The sequence below is a fragment of the Gobius niger genome (genome assembly GCF_951799975.1).
Source record: "Gobius niger genome assembly, chromosome: 8".
Classification (NCBI taxonomy): domain Eukaryota; kingdom Metazoa; phylum Chordata; class Actinopteri; order Gobiiformes; family Gobiidae; genus Gobius; species Gobius niger.
This window is the reverse complement of record NC_136859.1, coordinates 23,523,664-23,538,945: the sequence shown is the minus strand read 5'-3', so window position 1 is coordinate 23,538,945 and position 15,282 is coordinate 23,523,664. Positions and strand designations below refer to the sequence as shown.

Sequence of the window (15,282 nt, the reverse complement as noted above, 5' to 3'; positions counted from 1 at the left end):
AGGTGTAAGAAAATAAAAGACAAACAGGTGACGCACTAAACACACTGATATCGACGAGTCATGCGTTTCTAAATGTAATTGTTTTTGCTGGGGGCAGATGTTACAGGAATGTTGGTAAGCAATTTCGATCAGCCAAAGCTTCATGTGTACGAATTAACTTGCGTTTTCGCGGTTCACTCCAAACAAAGGCTTTATAACTGGCAATTTATTTCGACTTGACGACTTGCTTTTTAGAAAACAGGAAAAGCCACAGTCAGCGTTAACCCGACCATCACCCCTCTCGCACAACCCCACACAACCTTACATCCTGCACTTACCCGCGGCATTCCCCTTCCCCTGCCCCATCAAAGCAGCTCTGCCTGGGGTTTGGACCAAAAACCAGGAATCTCTGAGTCAAAAACGCTTCACACATGGAGCCGCCTGCCGCTACTCCATAGTTTTCAAGGCTGGCTGATGACTAAACGTTCAAAACAGGAAAATTTGGGGATTTTTTTTTTTTTGGAAGGCGAGCATGAGAGGAAGAAGTCGGAAGGAATCTCGGTGGTTTTTGTGCAGCACTTGATTAAATCGCCACAAATGCCAATATTTGCAAAGAGAAATGCATGATTACTTATTAAGTGTTGAGTTGCGAGTGATGTTTTATTTAATGGGCACGCAATAAAAGCATTAAAGGGCAGTCCGAGCGGGGTTGGGGGGGTTGTTGGGGGGGGGCGGGGGTTGGGAGAGGGGCTTCCCCACGGAGAGGTAATGTGGAAGAACGCATTAGTAATAATATCTCCACTTAGTCACATTGAAGAGGGGACTTTTGGTCATATTATGTAACTTATGAGGAAAATTTCACACAAGATATAACCACCTAAAATAGCTCCATATTATTCCATAAATTTAGCAGATGAGATGTGATGAAGTGAAATAACAAAATCCAGGTTTTAGTGTCAGCGGCGTAATTGCAGGGAGCCAGAGCCAGGGCACAATTTGAGGGGAAATATCGATTTATATAATAAGGAGTACGTGTGTGGACTTTGGTTCTGTGTGTCAGCATACTAATGTAGAGATGTCAGCTGAAGTGGAGTTTAGCTGAGGAAACGCTGGCTCATAATGTGATGCTGTTCTCATAGAAGACAGCGTGGAAGATTCATGCTCACGTCTTTGCTTCATACATCCTTGAACGCAACCAGGTGCAGAGGTGATGATCTGACCCGGTGCCTCGCTCGGGCTGCTCTCGGCCATAAATCTTACAGGACTGGACTGAATGCATGTCATGGGTATTCGAACCTGCAGCAGGCCTCCCTTCAGGTCCAGCAGGAGCTTGGGAGCGCCGGGCTCGGGTCCAGGGCTGCCGCTGTGCCGGCACCAGCGCGCCTCCAGGGACGTCCCGCAGGAGAAGGGTCCCAGCAGCACTCGGACACGGTCCTTCAGGCCTGTCTTCACCAGCAAGTCCTGCACCTCCAAAAGCACCGACGCAGCCTGGACTTGGTCTGCGATTACAAACACCACGTAGTTTACAATCCATACATTTCACCTGTTCAACACTGGTATAGATCAATCTTTTGAAAGTAGTTCATACAAAGGACATGCAGTTAATATTGCATGTGATTGACAATTTCAATATCACTGCAAAATGTTTAAATCACAATAACTAAACTTTTGTTTGTGAGATTTTCCAATGCAGACAGCCAGTCTCATTTTTGATCGCTTTAGTCTTTATTACATTGGTTTTGAAAAGGAGGAAACTTTGCATACCAGGATCATTGTCAAACACCAGACAAGACATTTTGTTTTATTTAACAATTTGACCCGTTCCTGCACGCAACAATGAAAGAAAACGTTGTCCACAAACTGTCATAAAAACAGAAAAAACAAAGAGAGAGAAACAAAGAGATGAGAAAAAAATAAATAAAGTTCAAATCGTGCGTTGATGAAAGCAAATACATATTTTTGCATTTGGTTCGGGATATCTAAAGTGTGGAATCTGGTTCCTGACAAACTGCCCAAAGTATTTTGAAGCCACAAGTTTACAAGGCTGTGACAGATACGCACTGACTGCAGATTTTTGGAGCGAAACACAACCACTTGAACCTATTGACCTTTTCAAGTAGCATGTTGAAAGAATAAAAGAGGAGGCTAGGGCTGAAAACAAGACTTGAAAGATTTGACATTTATACGTAAACATCAATTATTCATTCCATTCACCCTGATTGATAATAGACAAAGTGCAGCAAAAATAGCTTGTGAGAATTTGCCATTCGCTCCGAAAAAAGAAGACATTATTTAAAAATCAACACATCCCAAAAATAGATTACAGAGTCCTGTAATTATCAGTGAAAACTAACACAGTTAATTAATCCGCATGATTGGGAGCCAGACGAAACTGAAGCGTATAAACAATTTAACCACAAAATTCAGTTGCATGAAAACTTCCCTCTGGGTTTTGAACAGCATTCAACCTCAACAAACCGAGTAAGTAATGTCAAAGGAACAACACATACAGTACAATTAGACAAACCACAGTATTGGCCTCAAACTGTTGGGCCCCTCAGATGTTAACAGCATTGAAGCCAGAATGAGAGAGCACCGTTGTATCCGAACTTTAATTAAGACCCCTGTTGACCTTTTTAGAGGAAAATAAGGTGCAGAATACATCAGTGATGTGGTTGGGACAGTAATCAGTGGGACAAGACTTTACCAAAGACTTCTGTTGATAAATTGTTGTGACACTTTTTAAAGGTCTTATGGATGAGGAAGTACAAGAATGGTTGTGAACCCTAACAACACCACATCAGGTTTGTCCAGTGTTTTTGGTGTGTCCATATTAAATAAAAACATAAAATACACTGTAGGTGCCAGTGGAGTAGATTGATTGATTGATTGATTGCTCTCAAGGCAATATATAGGGATATCTCTGAATAGTAAAGATCACACACCAGAACTATTAATAACAAAAACAGTAAAGTCAAGCGTGTGTAGCTTGGTAAACTACTGTAAATGGTTGACCAGACATTCCAGAAGGAGCTTCTGATTCAGACAGTGGAGCCAAACACCCACTCATCTCTATAAGCCAAAAGTAGCAAGAAAACCAGTGGAATCAGGACGAGGCTTTCTGTCCATGTCATTTAGACTGAGATGTGTCACTGTGGTCTCAGGCCGTCCTGAGGAAGACAATTTAAGCCTCATATATCAGATCTGGAAGTCCTGCTGTTGACGCAGTAATGGCAGATGGTCAGTGAAGCATTCAGCAGCAGAAGCTTGTTTAGAAACCTCAAGCTTGGATAACCGAGAGAGGGTTTGAAATGTACTTCCAAAACTAACACTGGATAGCCAGTTAGTGGTAATAAAGTATAGTATGATCATTTTGTTCTGGTACACAAGAGGAGCTGCTGCCTGACCCAACAGCGGGTACACCATGGAAACATGCCAGTTAACCATGGAGTAAACATACACTGGTCAGGCATAACGTTTGGAACACCTGTCTGTTCCATCTGAAAGACATGGCCCCCACAAGTCCCAACTTTAGGATAAAATGTTCAGATCCTGCTGTCATACGTAATCCAGGCCATGTTAACAGTTCCAATGACTGTAGAAAGAACAATAAATACAACCTGAAATGTGAAATTCATGTGGATAATTTCAACTTAAAACTCAATTCACTGCGTTTACACTTACTCAGCCACAATATTGAGCACTTCAACTAGAGCGAGCATGGACATGGAGTGAAATTCTTTTATTGTGAGGCAAAAGTTTAAACCCATGATCCAATTAGTACATTTCCAAGTGACGACACATCCCGAATATGAACGTTTATTGCGTGCTTGTGATTTGGTTCATTCGAGGTAAAGCTGCAGAAGACGGGGTTTAGGGACAAATGGAAAGACATAAGCCCAAAGCGCGAAGAGAACGTGATGAACGAGGAGTCAAATAGATGTGGACAGAGTGGGAAGAGAGTGAAGGATGCAAATATGACAGTCACTGACATCATCTGCGGCCTTAATAAACTAACTGAGGATGGTGTTATGGCGCTACAGAGCCCAATATCCCGACAGGGGTTATCCGAAGAGAGTGTACCTTTTATTTTTTAGGTAACAATACACCAGGATGACTCATATCACAGAGGAAAAACTATTGATACAAATTGGCACTTCACAACGAATGTCTTCGGAGAGAACGTGTATAACCCGCTGCGCTGTGCATGGGGTTTATTTTCATGGTCACGATTTATTAGACAGCTCTTGGGAACTCCCCACCTGGCTGCGTAAACGGATGATCTTTCATTCACACAAACACATTACGAGACAGACGTAGATGTAGGCTATATCACGCACAGAGTCGAGTGGAAACAACTACAAGCCCCTTCACACAAGCGGCGTTAGTCTCAGGCTCCAGACGTCATTCACAGGCCTACGGATGACCGCAGCGTGTCCGCGTGAGAGCCAGCGGCAGCAGAAGCCAGCACACTCAGCTCGGTGATCACACTGATTTGGAGCGGTCTGACTCGGGGGGAATCCCTCTTTTTCTTCATCCGCTCTTTCATCTGCTCTGAATAATCGTCAGGGGAGAGTCACAGAACGTCACATCTTTGCTTTTGAACTGATGGGTCATTAATAAACCAGTCATACAGGAAAATTCCTTTAATGAGCAAAATTGTCCGTAGAAACTGTTGGTAATCTTTACAATAACACAAGGTTATTTGGGCGGCACAATCTATTGCAAAATTAATTGAGGTTTGTACATTTTTTGCTAAAACAGCCTAAGCTATTGGTTTTGCTATGGTTTTCCTAATGTTATAGATTTTTTTTTTTTTTTTTTTTGGCACTGATTTATTATTTCATGGAGGGAAAAAAAGATGATTATTGATTACACTGTGTTGAAATATTTATGACAATTTTCATTACAGTCGTTGAAAATGCCATGTTTTTTTTCAACATATGCAGACTTTATTCTCTATGGTATATTTAAAACGGTATACAGTATTTACCATGAAGTCCTTTCTTTTCTTTAAACCATGGACACATCTTATACAGTAAGTGTTTTGCCCAAAGACCCAGTATCCATTAACAGCATAAAAATGAGGACTGAAGCACCAACTTTGTGGTTAATCAATTCAATAGATTTTAGCTAATCAAAGCAAGAAATGTGTGACACTCTAGTTAAAGGTGTTATTGGCAAGTTTTATAAAGGGTTTCTGACAAAGCGGTCTCACTTCATCAAAGACAAATGAGAAAATGAAGGACATTTTTCAATATCTAATGAAGAATGGTATAATGTGAATCCTCTTGAAAATGTACAAATTCCCATAAATGGCGAGAGTTTAGCTGGAAGTGTTTGGTCCGCTTTATCCTAACACCAAGGCTAAAGGTTCACTTTGGCACAGGCACAGCTCGCTGTTGGAGGTTGTGTGGGGCTCGGGATGCAGAGCATTGGCAAATTTATTGTGAATGTCCAAAGATGAAACCCTTTTGGCGTGAATTTCATGAAGCTTTAACTAGTATATTTATGGTTAACAACATATCACTACAGTTTTCTAAAAATGTTTGGGGACATTGTGACAATATGCATAGAGAGGAAGATAAATACTTGTATACTATTTTGACAGTAGCAGCCAAAAAGGCGATTACAAGACGCTTAATGGAAACTATAACATTTTCAATTCGCCTTAAAAAGAGCACTTTTGTGAAACTATGGAGCAAATGGGTCAGATACATTCACCCCTTATGACCAGATTTTGTTGAGGTTAGAATATAGAAAATAACATTTTATGTTTTATCCCCTTTTGTGTTGAATAGGTGTTATTTTTTCTTAATGGCCAACTGTGCACGCTGTTTATCTCTCCGTACTTGTGTGTTTATTTATCCTTTTGTACAAAAAAAAGAAAAGAAAAGTGGATATTGTCTGGACTTGTCTTATTGTAACATTTTGTTAAGCTCCACTTTCTGAAAATAAAGAATAAAAAAAAAAGAAAAACAAATGACAATATGTGTGACATCTTGAAACATCCAGCAAATGTTTAAAAGATGCTGAGCTGGTGATGGGATGTCAGTGATTATGCTCTGAGTTGATGTACAAGCAAAATGTTGGCAGTATTTTCTTCACTAGGACTAGTCCTCTTACTGTGAAGACACTTGCTTTAGATCTCCACAACTCTTTTATTCTGCTCCAAAGTCATGTATCCCGACGATCACAAACACCTGCACCTCCAAGAGCAAAGATAGGGTGTTTTGTTTTTTTTGCTCAGCCTCCTCGAGGCTCGCATACGGATCAAGACACAGAGGAACGAAGTGGGTGGTGGGTGGAAACGCTCCCGCAGTGAAATACATCCCTGGCAGGCGATACGGTGAGATTAGATAGAACGAGGGATGTTGATTTACTGTCGGTTTATCCCTGGCAGCCGTTATCTGACCACTGCCTGGCTGATTTACACATTGGGACGACCTGGTATCAATTATACAAAACCTAAAGGAGTCATTACCTAACTAACGGAGGCCCCCAAAGACTGGCGGGGGTGGTGAGGAGTAATAGAAGTAATATGCTGTCACTCACCGCAGATATACACCACAAGACCACTACGGGACACGAGAGGGAACTGGGGTAAAGTGAGAGGACATTGACGGCCAACGACTATGGATCCCAGCGCCATTGAAAGGTTAAGTGTTGATGACTTACATATGATCCCGTTTGACAGTTGCGCAATGTCAGCAAGTGTTAATCGCTCCTTTAAAAAGGCTAGCTGGGGTTTAGATGGTCCAATTTCCAAACGTCTTTGCACGAGTGGGGAAAGAGTCAACAGTCAACAAACACAGAGTGTGGTTCGAGCTTTCACACGCTTCGGTTAGCTCTTTCGGGCCGAGCCTGCTAGAATTAATAATCTGTGGGTTATTGCTTGTGGATGTCATCACTCCTGGAGGGAGCTGCGATATTCCCTGACAGAAACGCATAAAAGCTTTAACAAAGGCGTGAAGTCCAACTAATATGAGCTCAAATGTTCCCACTAAACTACAAAACTCAGCGCGTCTTCAATTACGAAGCTGGTCCAAAGAGTCACCGTGAAGATTAGGCAGAACAGGCCAGAGCTATGACTGCATTGATTACTTCAAACAGTGACAGGATATCAAACTGTTAAAGAGCGTGAATGAACTCGTGTCTGAAAAAGCAACACCCAGACCTGGTAATAACGACGCACTGAGAACTGGTAAAGCATTTGTAAACACTTAAGCATTTGTAAACACTTAATCTATAAAACATTTACACGTCGTGAGCTGCAGCATGGAACTCAGACAATGTTGGGAAGGCAGGGCGGGAGGTTCACTGCGATATACAGTAGGGATATTGATTGAAATGTGTATGAAATGTTAATATAATGTCAATCTTGTTGTCATGGCAACGTGAAAACAGTAAGTGACCACCCTCTCTCCTGGTGCAGCTGGATTGTTTGCCTTTTTCTGCGATCTGCATTTGTGGTTTCTGCTCCACGTTGTTTCTCTGGATACTTTTGCACGTCTTTACCATGTTTTTTTTGGAGGTTTGGTGGATTGTTTACTTTGAGAGTCCAAAATGGTTCTGAAGAAAGCAGCTTTTTGAAGGTAAGTGAAATGCTAGCTTATAAATTAAACCCATTTGAGATCTACAAATTTCTTCTTTTGAGACACTGAAGAGGCACCAAGAGCCCCCCACACCGGCAGCTCAGTGGAGGCGTCACAAGAGGAGCTACAGGAAACAACGAAGGGTCAAACGAGGAGATGTTGAAAGACTGTTGTGGAGCGGAGGGAGCTGTGCAGGAGGAGGTGGAGCTGACCAGTGCAGGACACCACGCTCTGAGACGGGGACAAGCCCAGGAGGCGGTGCACTGGTTCACAGGATATAGAGGGCAGCCTATATCTATATTACTTACTTAATCTCAAGGAAAGTATGAAGTAAAAGTATTACCCAAGACAATACACTTAAGACTGACAAAGAAAATACTCAAAATTCTGCTGATTTCCAGTTTTGTTATAAATGACTTTTCAACAGGAAGTGACACATGAACAGCCCTTAATCTCATCCAAGTCAGATAAATCGGAAAGCAAACAACATTGTTCACGTTGTGATGTATATATTTTCAGTATCCAGGTTGCCATATTTCAACCTTTTTTTTTTTTTTTACAACAGAAACGCTTGGGCAAAACATCTGCTACATTATGTATTCAGGAGCGGTAACTAAAATCTTGCTGGTGGTTTTTCCCCTGGACCCCTCCATGACATACAATATTGATGTTATTAATGTAATGAATAAAATGACATAATAGTTGGTTCGACTTGCCAAATTATGGTGCGGTATTAGTCCAAAAAACAAATGAAAGGTTGGCTTTACTTCTCCTGTGATTGTTGAAATGATAAATGGAAAAGTGGCTTTCTTCTGTTAGAAAGTAAACAACTGACTTTTTTTTTTATAAAATTGGACTGAGAAACACAACGAACTAAGAAGATGAAATTACGTAAATAAATAGTAGCGTTGCACAGAAGTTTTCATTTACAGGTCCACCGGAGGAGATCAGTGTGAAGTAGTGGGGGTCCGAGTAGTTGTTGGATGCATATTAAAGAGCGCAGTGGTTTTTGTATGCGCTCGTACGGGACGGGGGCACTCCATGGGCAGTCTAGGGAGAGCTGAGAGATTAGGGAGGGTCTTGTTTCATGGACCTTAAGACATCTGTTCTCTCTCTCCCCCAGCGCTGAACTATAAATGCTCCCCTGTACCTCGGCGGACGCGGGGAGGAATGCGGCCCTTCCACTTGCTTTTCATTAGCACTGGATCTGGTAACACACCTCACTGTCAACCTAATCCCCTCTCTCTCCATCTTGTCCCGTGGCAAAGGGGGGCAGCCATGACCAGGTACAGGGGCCCCAGATGTTCCCTGTGTGGGGCGGGGGGCACTGGGGTGACACGGGCTGCATGTTTGCTGATGACGGCTGGGTGTGGTGGTGGTGCGCTCTGTAATGACACACTGCAACTCTGGCTTCACTCTTGTCTCGACCGTCTGCCGTCTTTTCATCGTTTTCATTTTTTCTCCCCAACATCTTTCTTCTTTCATTAGCGTTCGCTTCCCTCGTCGTCCAGCTCAGGTTTCACTGCATCATCCCCGGGATCTCCTCTGTGCTCCATCAATCTCCAGAGGACCAGTAGTCTAACATACTGTAGCGGTAGTCCATTCCTCTGTCCTCCATCCCTCATGCACACGTCTCCCACTGGGGTCATTCGCTCTGACGTGCTGCAGCAGCTCAAAGGCTCAACCTTACACAATGGGGATCCTCACCTCTATCTCTGTCAGATTCCAGAGTATTCTTTTTCCACGTCTGGAGTGGCCGAGGAAGCTGCGGTGGTGAGTGATGGAGGCGGCGCGGCTCAGGCTAAGAGTCAACGTATATGTCTATTGTCACCGGCCATCCATCTGTGTAATGGGAGACACTTGGTCTCGTCCTGATGGCAACAAATCTGGAAACACTATGTGCAGATACCCTGAGGACAATAACTGCGCGCTGTGATGAAGATCTATGAAAGGGCAACAAATATTTAAAAAACAGAAAAACCTCAGCAACAATATTGCATTAAAATATAGAACATGTCCTCAGTCACACATGCAGAACTTTTAATAACGTGTTTCAACAACAGCTCACATGCTCAGTGGGAGAGCACAACATTGGACTTTGCTGTTGCGGATATCAGCATTAAGTTTATTGTGGTAATCAATAAGTACGCTTTATGCGGTGAACCAGACAAGACCGTTCAGGTTTCCAGCAATGTCTATCAATATTAGGCCAAAGACAATGTTGGCCTTATAACAAGTGAGTAGTTCACTGTTGACAATAGTCACGTCGCAAACAAAAGAGAGAAAAAAATGCATCTCATCAATGCCCAATTTTGCAAGACAGAAAAAAAGATTTACAGAAAACGGCCATCAATAATCTTGTGCTGTCATGTTACAAAGGGAGAATAATGATTACAAAAAGCAGAACCCCCTGAGGCAGAATGAGTGGGAGAGAGGATTAGCTTTCGCATTAGCACAATTGTCTCTAAACTTTATTTCTTTTTCCATTGCGCTGCTTACGCATTTCAAGTCTGTTTATCAAAGTCAACACATCAAAGATGGATGAAAGCTGAAAGGCTGGTGGAAATCAGTGCGGGGAAGCGGCGCGCAGCATTGTGTCATGGCGCAGTTATGTAGATTTGAGTAAACAAAGTGCAAATTGTTTGAGGTTTTAATTAACATGTTCGACAATCATTTTATCTGGAGTAACCCTATATAACAACATCTGTAGAGCAGATGCATGCACTTAGAGCCCACTTCCATCTCTGTCCTCATCCCAGTAAAGGCCTGTTTTCTCGGGACGTGCTGCTCCTCAGCGCCTACATGTTTCATGTTCTGCACCGCACGCTACACCTCAGCCCTCTGTTTCCATCTGCCGTCCCGTTCAGAAGACGTGCCAGAGAAAAACAAAAACTGAAAAACAAACGAAAGATCCCAGATCATCTGTCACAGCGGTCGGCTCACACCCAGCGGCGAACTGAGCTTGGAAGCTTTTGAATTTACATTAGCATTAGCAGCTCTGATTGTCATAATGGAAACGCTGCGATGCCTCCTGGATAATGGGGAGTGTTGATGAAGATAGAGCTTGGACCAAACGGGAAAACAAACATCTCACATGAAAATCCTCAACCCCCCCCCCCCCAGACCTGACCCTACGCACACATCTGTGCAGCTAACGCACACCACAAACAATAAAATCAGGTCCAACACTAACATCGCACTTCAGGGTTTACCGACACAGCACGCTTTTGGCAGACGAATACTGTTAGCTTTGCATGCAGCACAGAAAAATATATCAATATGAAAGTGTTATTAATCTTTCAGTCAATACAGAGGTCAACCGAGGACAACCAGTTTGAAAATAGTTTAATTATTGTGTAGCTTGGTCACGTATGGCTTAAAAATATTTATTTCATTCATTCTAAAGGTTGCAAAATATTGCCAAATGTGAGGGGCAGTTTTGAGGTACATTATGCAACTTTTTATGTGGAAAAAAAAGTTAACGTTTGTGCGTATTTAACCCAGCAGTGACTCAGCGGCTGAATGAGTGATCAGCATGGCACTTTTACTTTCCATCACAGTGTTCTCTAGGACGCTCCAGAACCAATTGATTGGAAAGATTTCTCTGCTGACCAGAAAACCTACAAAACAATTGATCCAGGAGCGTTGTCGAGGACACCACGATTAAAAGTAAAAGTCACTACTGTGTCAAATACGCACAAAGGTCAACTTTTTTTTTCTGCATAAAAAAGTCGCATTATGCACCTTTAAGCAATGACCAGTAAAAAGACAGAACAAAAGGCAGAAAAGTGAGTAAAGGAAGTTGATTTTGCACCTATTGACGAAGGACAATGTAAACTATAGACTCAGAATTGCATTACCTGGTAGGTCTTCTTCAGTATCATCATCATAGAATACATTTATTTACATTTAGCTCAACCACTTATGCGCGTATCTGAGAGCGCTCACTTTCCAGTGACCCTCATAAACGTTGATTATGCCCACTTCATTTCATGGTACAAAAAAGCTTCCTCATCTCATTACTAAATTAAGCGGCACAAGTTCAGTCATTTTGTACGTTTTGGCCACAGTGAGACCCATGGAAATACTGGGAACAATCCTGGCTGCAATGCTTATTTGTCATGTATTCGATCCTAATTATGAACAGACGTTGATTAATTCCTATTGGCTGACCGGGCTGGGCAGGGTACTAAACAAATGACACAAGAATGTGCAGTGCCGTTTGTTTCTCTGGTTTCAAAAATGTTGTTTATTTGAAGGAGCATAGATTTGACCAAATGGATTGAAATCATTAGAGCAATTCCCATTACACTTGCACCTGCATGTCTTAAAACTAGTCATTGTTGCAGCCCAGTGAGATAAGGCGGATTTGAGTTACTTTTATGTGTTGTAATTAACACTTAACGTCTGTGACTCATATACTGCAAGTGTCTTTTTATGTGTCCATGCTATAAAAAAGTAAAAAAAAAAATGCTTTGGCTCGGAGCGCGGGACACTAAAAACACAGTCCTGTGTTAAAAGCTGAACGGCTACAAACAATGCGCTGGGATATAGACGACACACAGGGTCTCAAGGTCCTGCTGTGAATGAATGCGAAACTGCAGATCCTGCTTTTGGACTCATACTTCAAATATTCTGTTCATTATCTATTTAAAAACACACAAACCAAATCTATAAAGTAGTGAGTAATTTTGTCCTGCCCGCCTCGTCTTAAATAAAGCTTAAACCTACTTTTTTTTTCACATCCAAGCTAATTTCTAAAGCGCTTTTCATACACACCCTGTATTGACTTCCATATGGCTGCTATGGATTTATATGTATGATCTGTTTTCACCTGTAACAGACAATGCTCTGATCTAAAACCTTTGTGCACTGTAGTAGTCACTCACCTTCAAGCCTTGGTCCAGATTTGATGTTCAGACTTCCCTTCATTGCAGACACCGATACGGCCACACTTGGTTTCATCCGATGGGCTTCTGTCTCCATCACGACAACAATCTGCGCCGTGTGGAGGGAAACCTTGTGGAAAGTAATACCAAGCGCTCCAAAAGTGCCCACGGGCGCCTGGTGATGAGCATCGGATCGAGGGGTACTGGCCCGCGGAACCGTCTTGGAGGGTGAGGAGCGAGGGCTGAAGGAGCTGGGTGGCTTTGAGGCGCAAGTGTCCCATGTATGACTGGGAAAGACCTTCTTCAGGTAAGACTTGGCCTGCTCCAGCTTTGCCAGAGTGGGGTTGATCTTGAGGGGTCGTGATAGATCTATGTTGAGTTCAGCTGTGGAAGGAGAGAAAATGCTTTGGATGAATGCAAGAATCTGAAATCAAAATTATGCGTATTATTAGTGTATCATGCTAAGTATTTCAGACCAATCTTTATCTAATACTTAATACCTGCATCGCTCATGATCAAAATGACCTTGCTGGAGGTTTAACCAACTGTGCATGTTCTGGACAAGGTAGTAAGATAGTGATTGATACATTTTGTTAAATACACTTTTTACAATGTTACACAATTGTAAGATGTAAAATGAGAAGAGTAGCTCCTGTGCTCCCCATCATGTTTCTGATTTATAAAGGGGAAACAAACAGAACAAGGAGATGAGAAGCTAATGCTTACGTACAAGTAATAAAACAAGCATTTATTTTTAGTAAACCTTACGGCACGGCAGGTCACTGTAAAAACAAATGTTACTTTTTATGACTGGCAATTTAAGCTACAGCCTTTTCATCCTGTGCAACACTAAATCCCTTTAAATATGTTAGGCCCAGGACACAAATATAATAAATTCACTGTTGGCCCGGACCATTGCTTCGTCTCATTTGGAAAGTCACAGTAAACTGGAAAAATGCCATTAATGTTCCTAAGGAAAGGAAGTTTTCATCAGGGCTCCTTTGACAAAGATATGTTACAGTCTAGCCCTGGGGATGCTGTACAGTGTGTCCAGTAAATCAAAGTTTGGTTCTTGCATGCAACGACCTGTTGAGGGACAGCTGGGTCCACTCTCAATGGTGATTTCTCCTTGCTCTAAATACAGACATATGCACAAATGATGGTCAATCGTGCCGTATCATCCACAAGTAGCCTATATACCTAGTGCCAGCTGCTGCTCTCTCCTGCTTTACTTCTGCGCCTCAGCCTTCAAACACTCCACTGGAATTTACAGAGACACATGAATTAACTCAATGCCGTTTTACACCACTTCCATTCTCCCATTTTTCCACTTGGTCATGATGATCGGAGAGAGGAGTGCAGCTGGATTTCATGGTCTCATCAAGGCAGCGTGTTTAGGGGCATTTTAAAAGGTTTTTAGGCCTCCCGTCTGTCTCCCGTCTCAGGTAGGAGGACGGGATGACAGTGTTGGGAGCGCTGCCAAAAAGAAAAGAGAGAAAAAAAAAACAAGGAATAAAGTGTGCCCTCTGGGTTGGCTCTTGTTTAATCCAGTGGAAGTGAGGCACATGGTCAGACAGAGGGATGGCGGAGAACAGGAGGACAGAGACGAGGAATTTGCAGTGCAATGTAGCTTATCATTTCCACTTGACTTATCACCAGGAAACTTTCCAGCGGTGAAATAAATAGCCCTTGTGCAGCTGCTCCTCCAGGTTGCTCTGTCTCCTTCCAAACTTTAACATATTCCTTGAACATCCTTCCTAAATCCATTTAAGATATTTCCGAAAATCCCCACACCTATGACGCCCTCATCGTTGACAAGGAAGTTTTATACACGGATAAGCTCTGTAAGTTACAAATGTCACTTATAGCGACAGTCTTAAGGTCATCAAAGTTGCAACAGTTCAAGCCACAAAATGTAAAATGAAAAGTGCAGTTTCCTTGATAAGACTGTTGAAGTACGTATCAACAATTTAAACTTAAACGTTGAAATATTGCAAAACATATGCACATTGACTTTGGTAATGAGTAGAAAGCTAAAAGAAAAAGCACAATGCAAACAAAAAAGGTTTTGTAAATGCGCAGACGAGTCCAAATCAAAGCTGCCACTCCAACAATGCATCTCACTTGTGCACAAAGTAGTACGTGTAAAAATAGATGACTTCTACTTTGCATGGACACATATATTTATAAACAAAAAAACATTTTGAGAGAGTTGGCAAATGTCTATGAATTTCACAAATTTCTCTAAAAATCCCTTTCCAACATTCTGAAATACAGATGCAGCCTTAATTTGTTGATGTTAGTCTTGAGGTTTGTGAAGAGTCCCCCATTCAAAACAGTTAGCTCTGTTCCCTCCGGTTCAGCGGTTACAATGTATTTATTATTGTTGCATGGATGAGACAGGGACATTTTAGTTCTCCCTGAAGTGTGGCCTGAGATCAGGGTTACAATCAGTGCATGTCAACAAAGCAGCAACATCACGGTTGTTAACCACCTGCTGAGAGTAAGGATATTATCAGCCCATTTAAATGATTAATGTCCCTTAGTGTTATTTCAATGCACTGCAGACAACAGCATCACTGAGGTCGTGTGATAGGTTACAAAATTAAAAAGGCTTCCCAGGACAACTCAATAACAGTCTTATCTTTTGGTAAGGCTAAGAGGCTCTTGAGGGAGTGATAAGTCATGACGACACTGTTTCACATTACTTTGCACTGACCGAGGGGTAGGGGGGATCTGGATTTTACGTTGTGCGAACTAAAACATGTCTCGGTGGAGTGCGGTGCATCTGTGCGGCTTCCCTCCGGCTTTATCCGGGA

General features: G+C 42.2%; 1 protein-coding gene across 1 annotated transcript in view; it reads right to left on the bottom strand.

The window, feature by feature from the left end:
• vps13b (vacuolar protein sorting 13 homolog B) overlaps nucleotides 1-15,282 on the bottom strand; it is a 265,484-nt gene that overhangs the window by 72,886 nt on the left and 177,316 nt on the right. The window contains exons 38-39 of the mRNA XM_079561422.1: nucleotides 12,464-12,847; nucleotides 1,276-1,478 (exon numbers count right to left, since the gene is read on the bottom strand). Of these exons, the coding sequence (XP_079417548.1) occupies nucleotides 1,276-1,478; nucleotides 12,464-12,847 (587 nt within the window). The remainder of the gene's footprint in view (nucleotides 1-1,275; nucleotides 1,479-12,463; nucleotides 12,848-15,282) is intronic.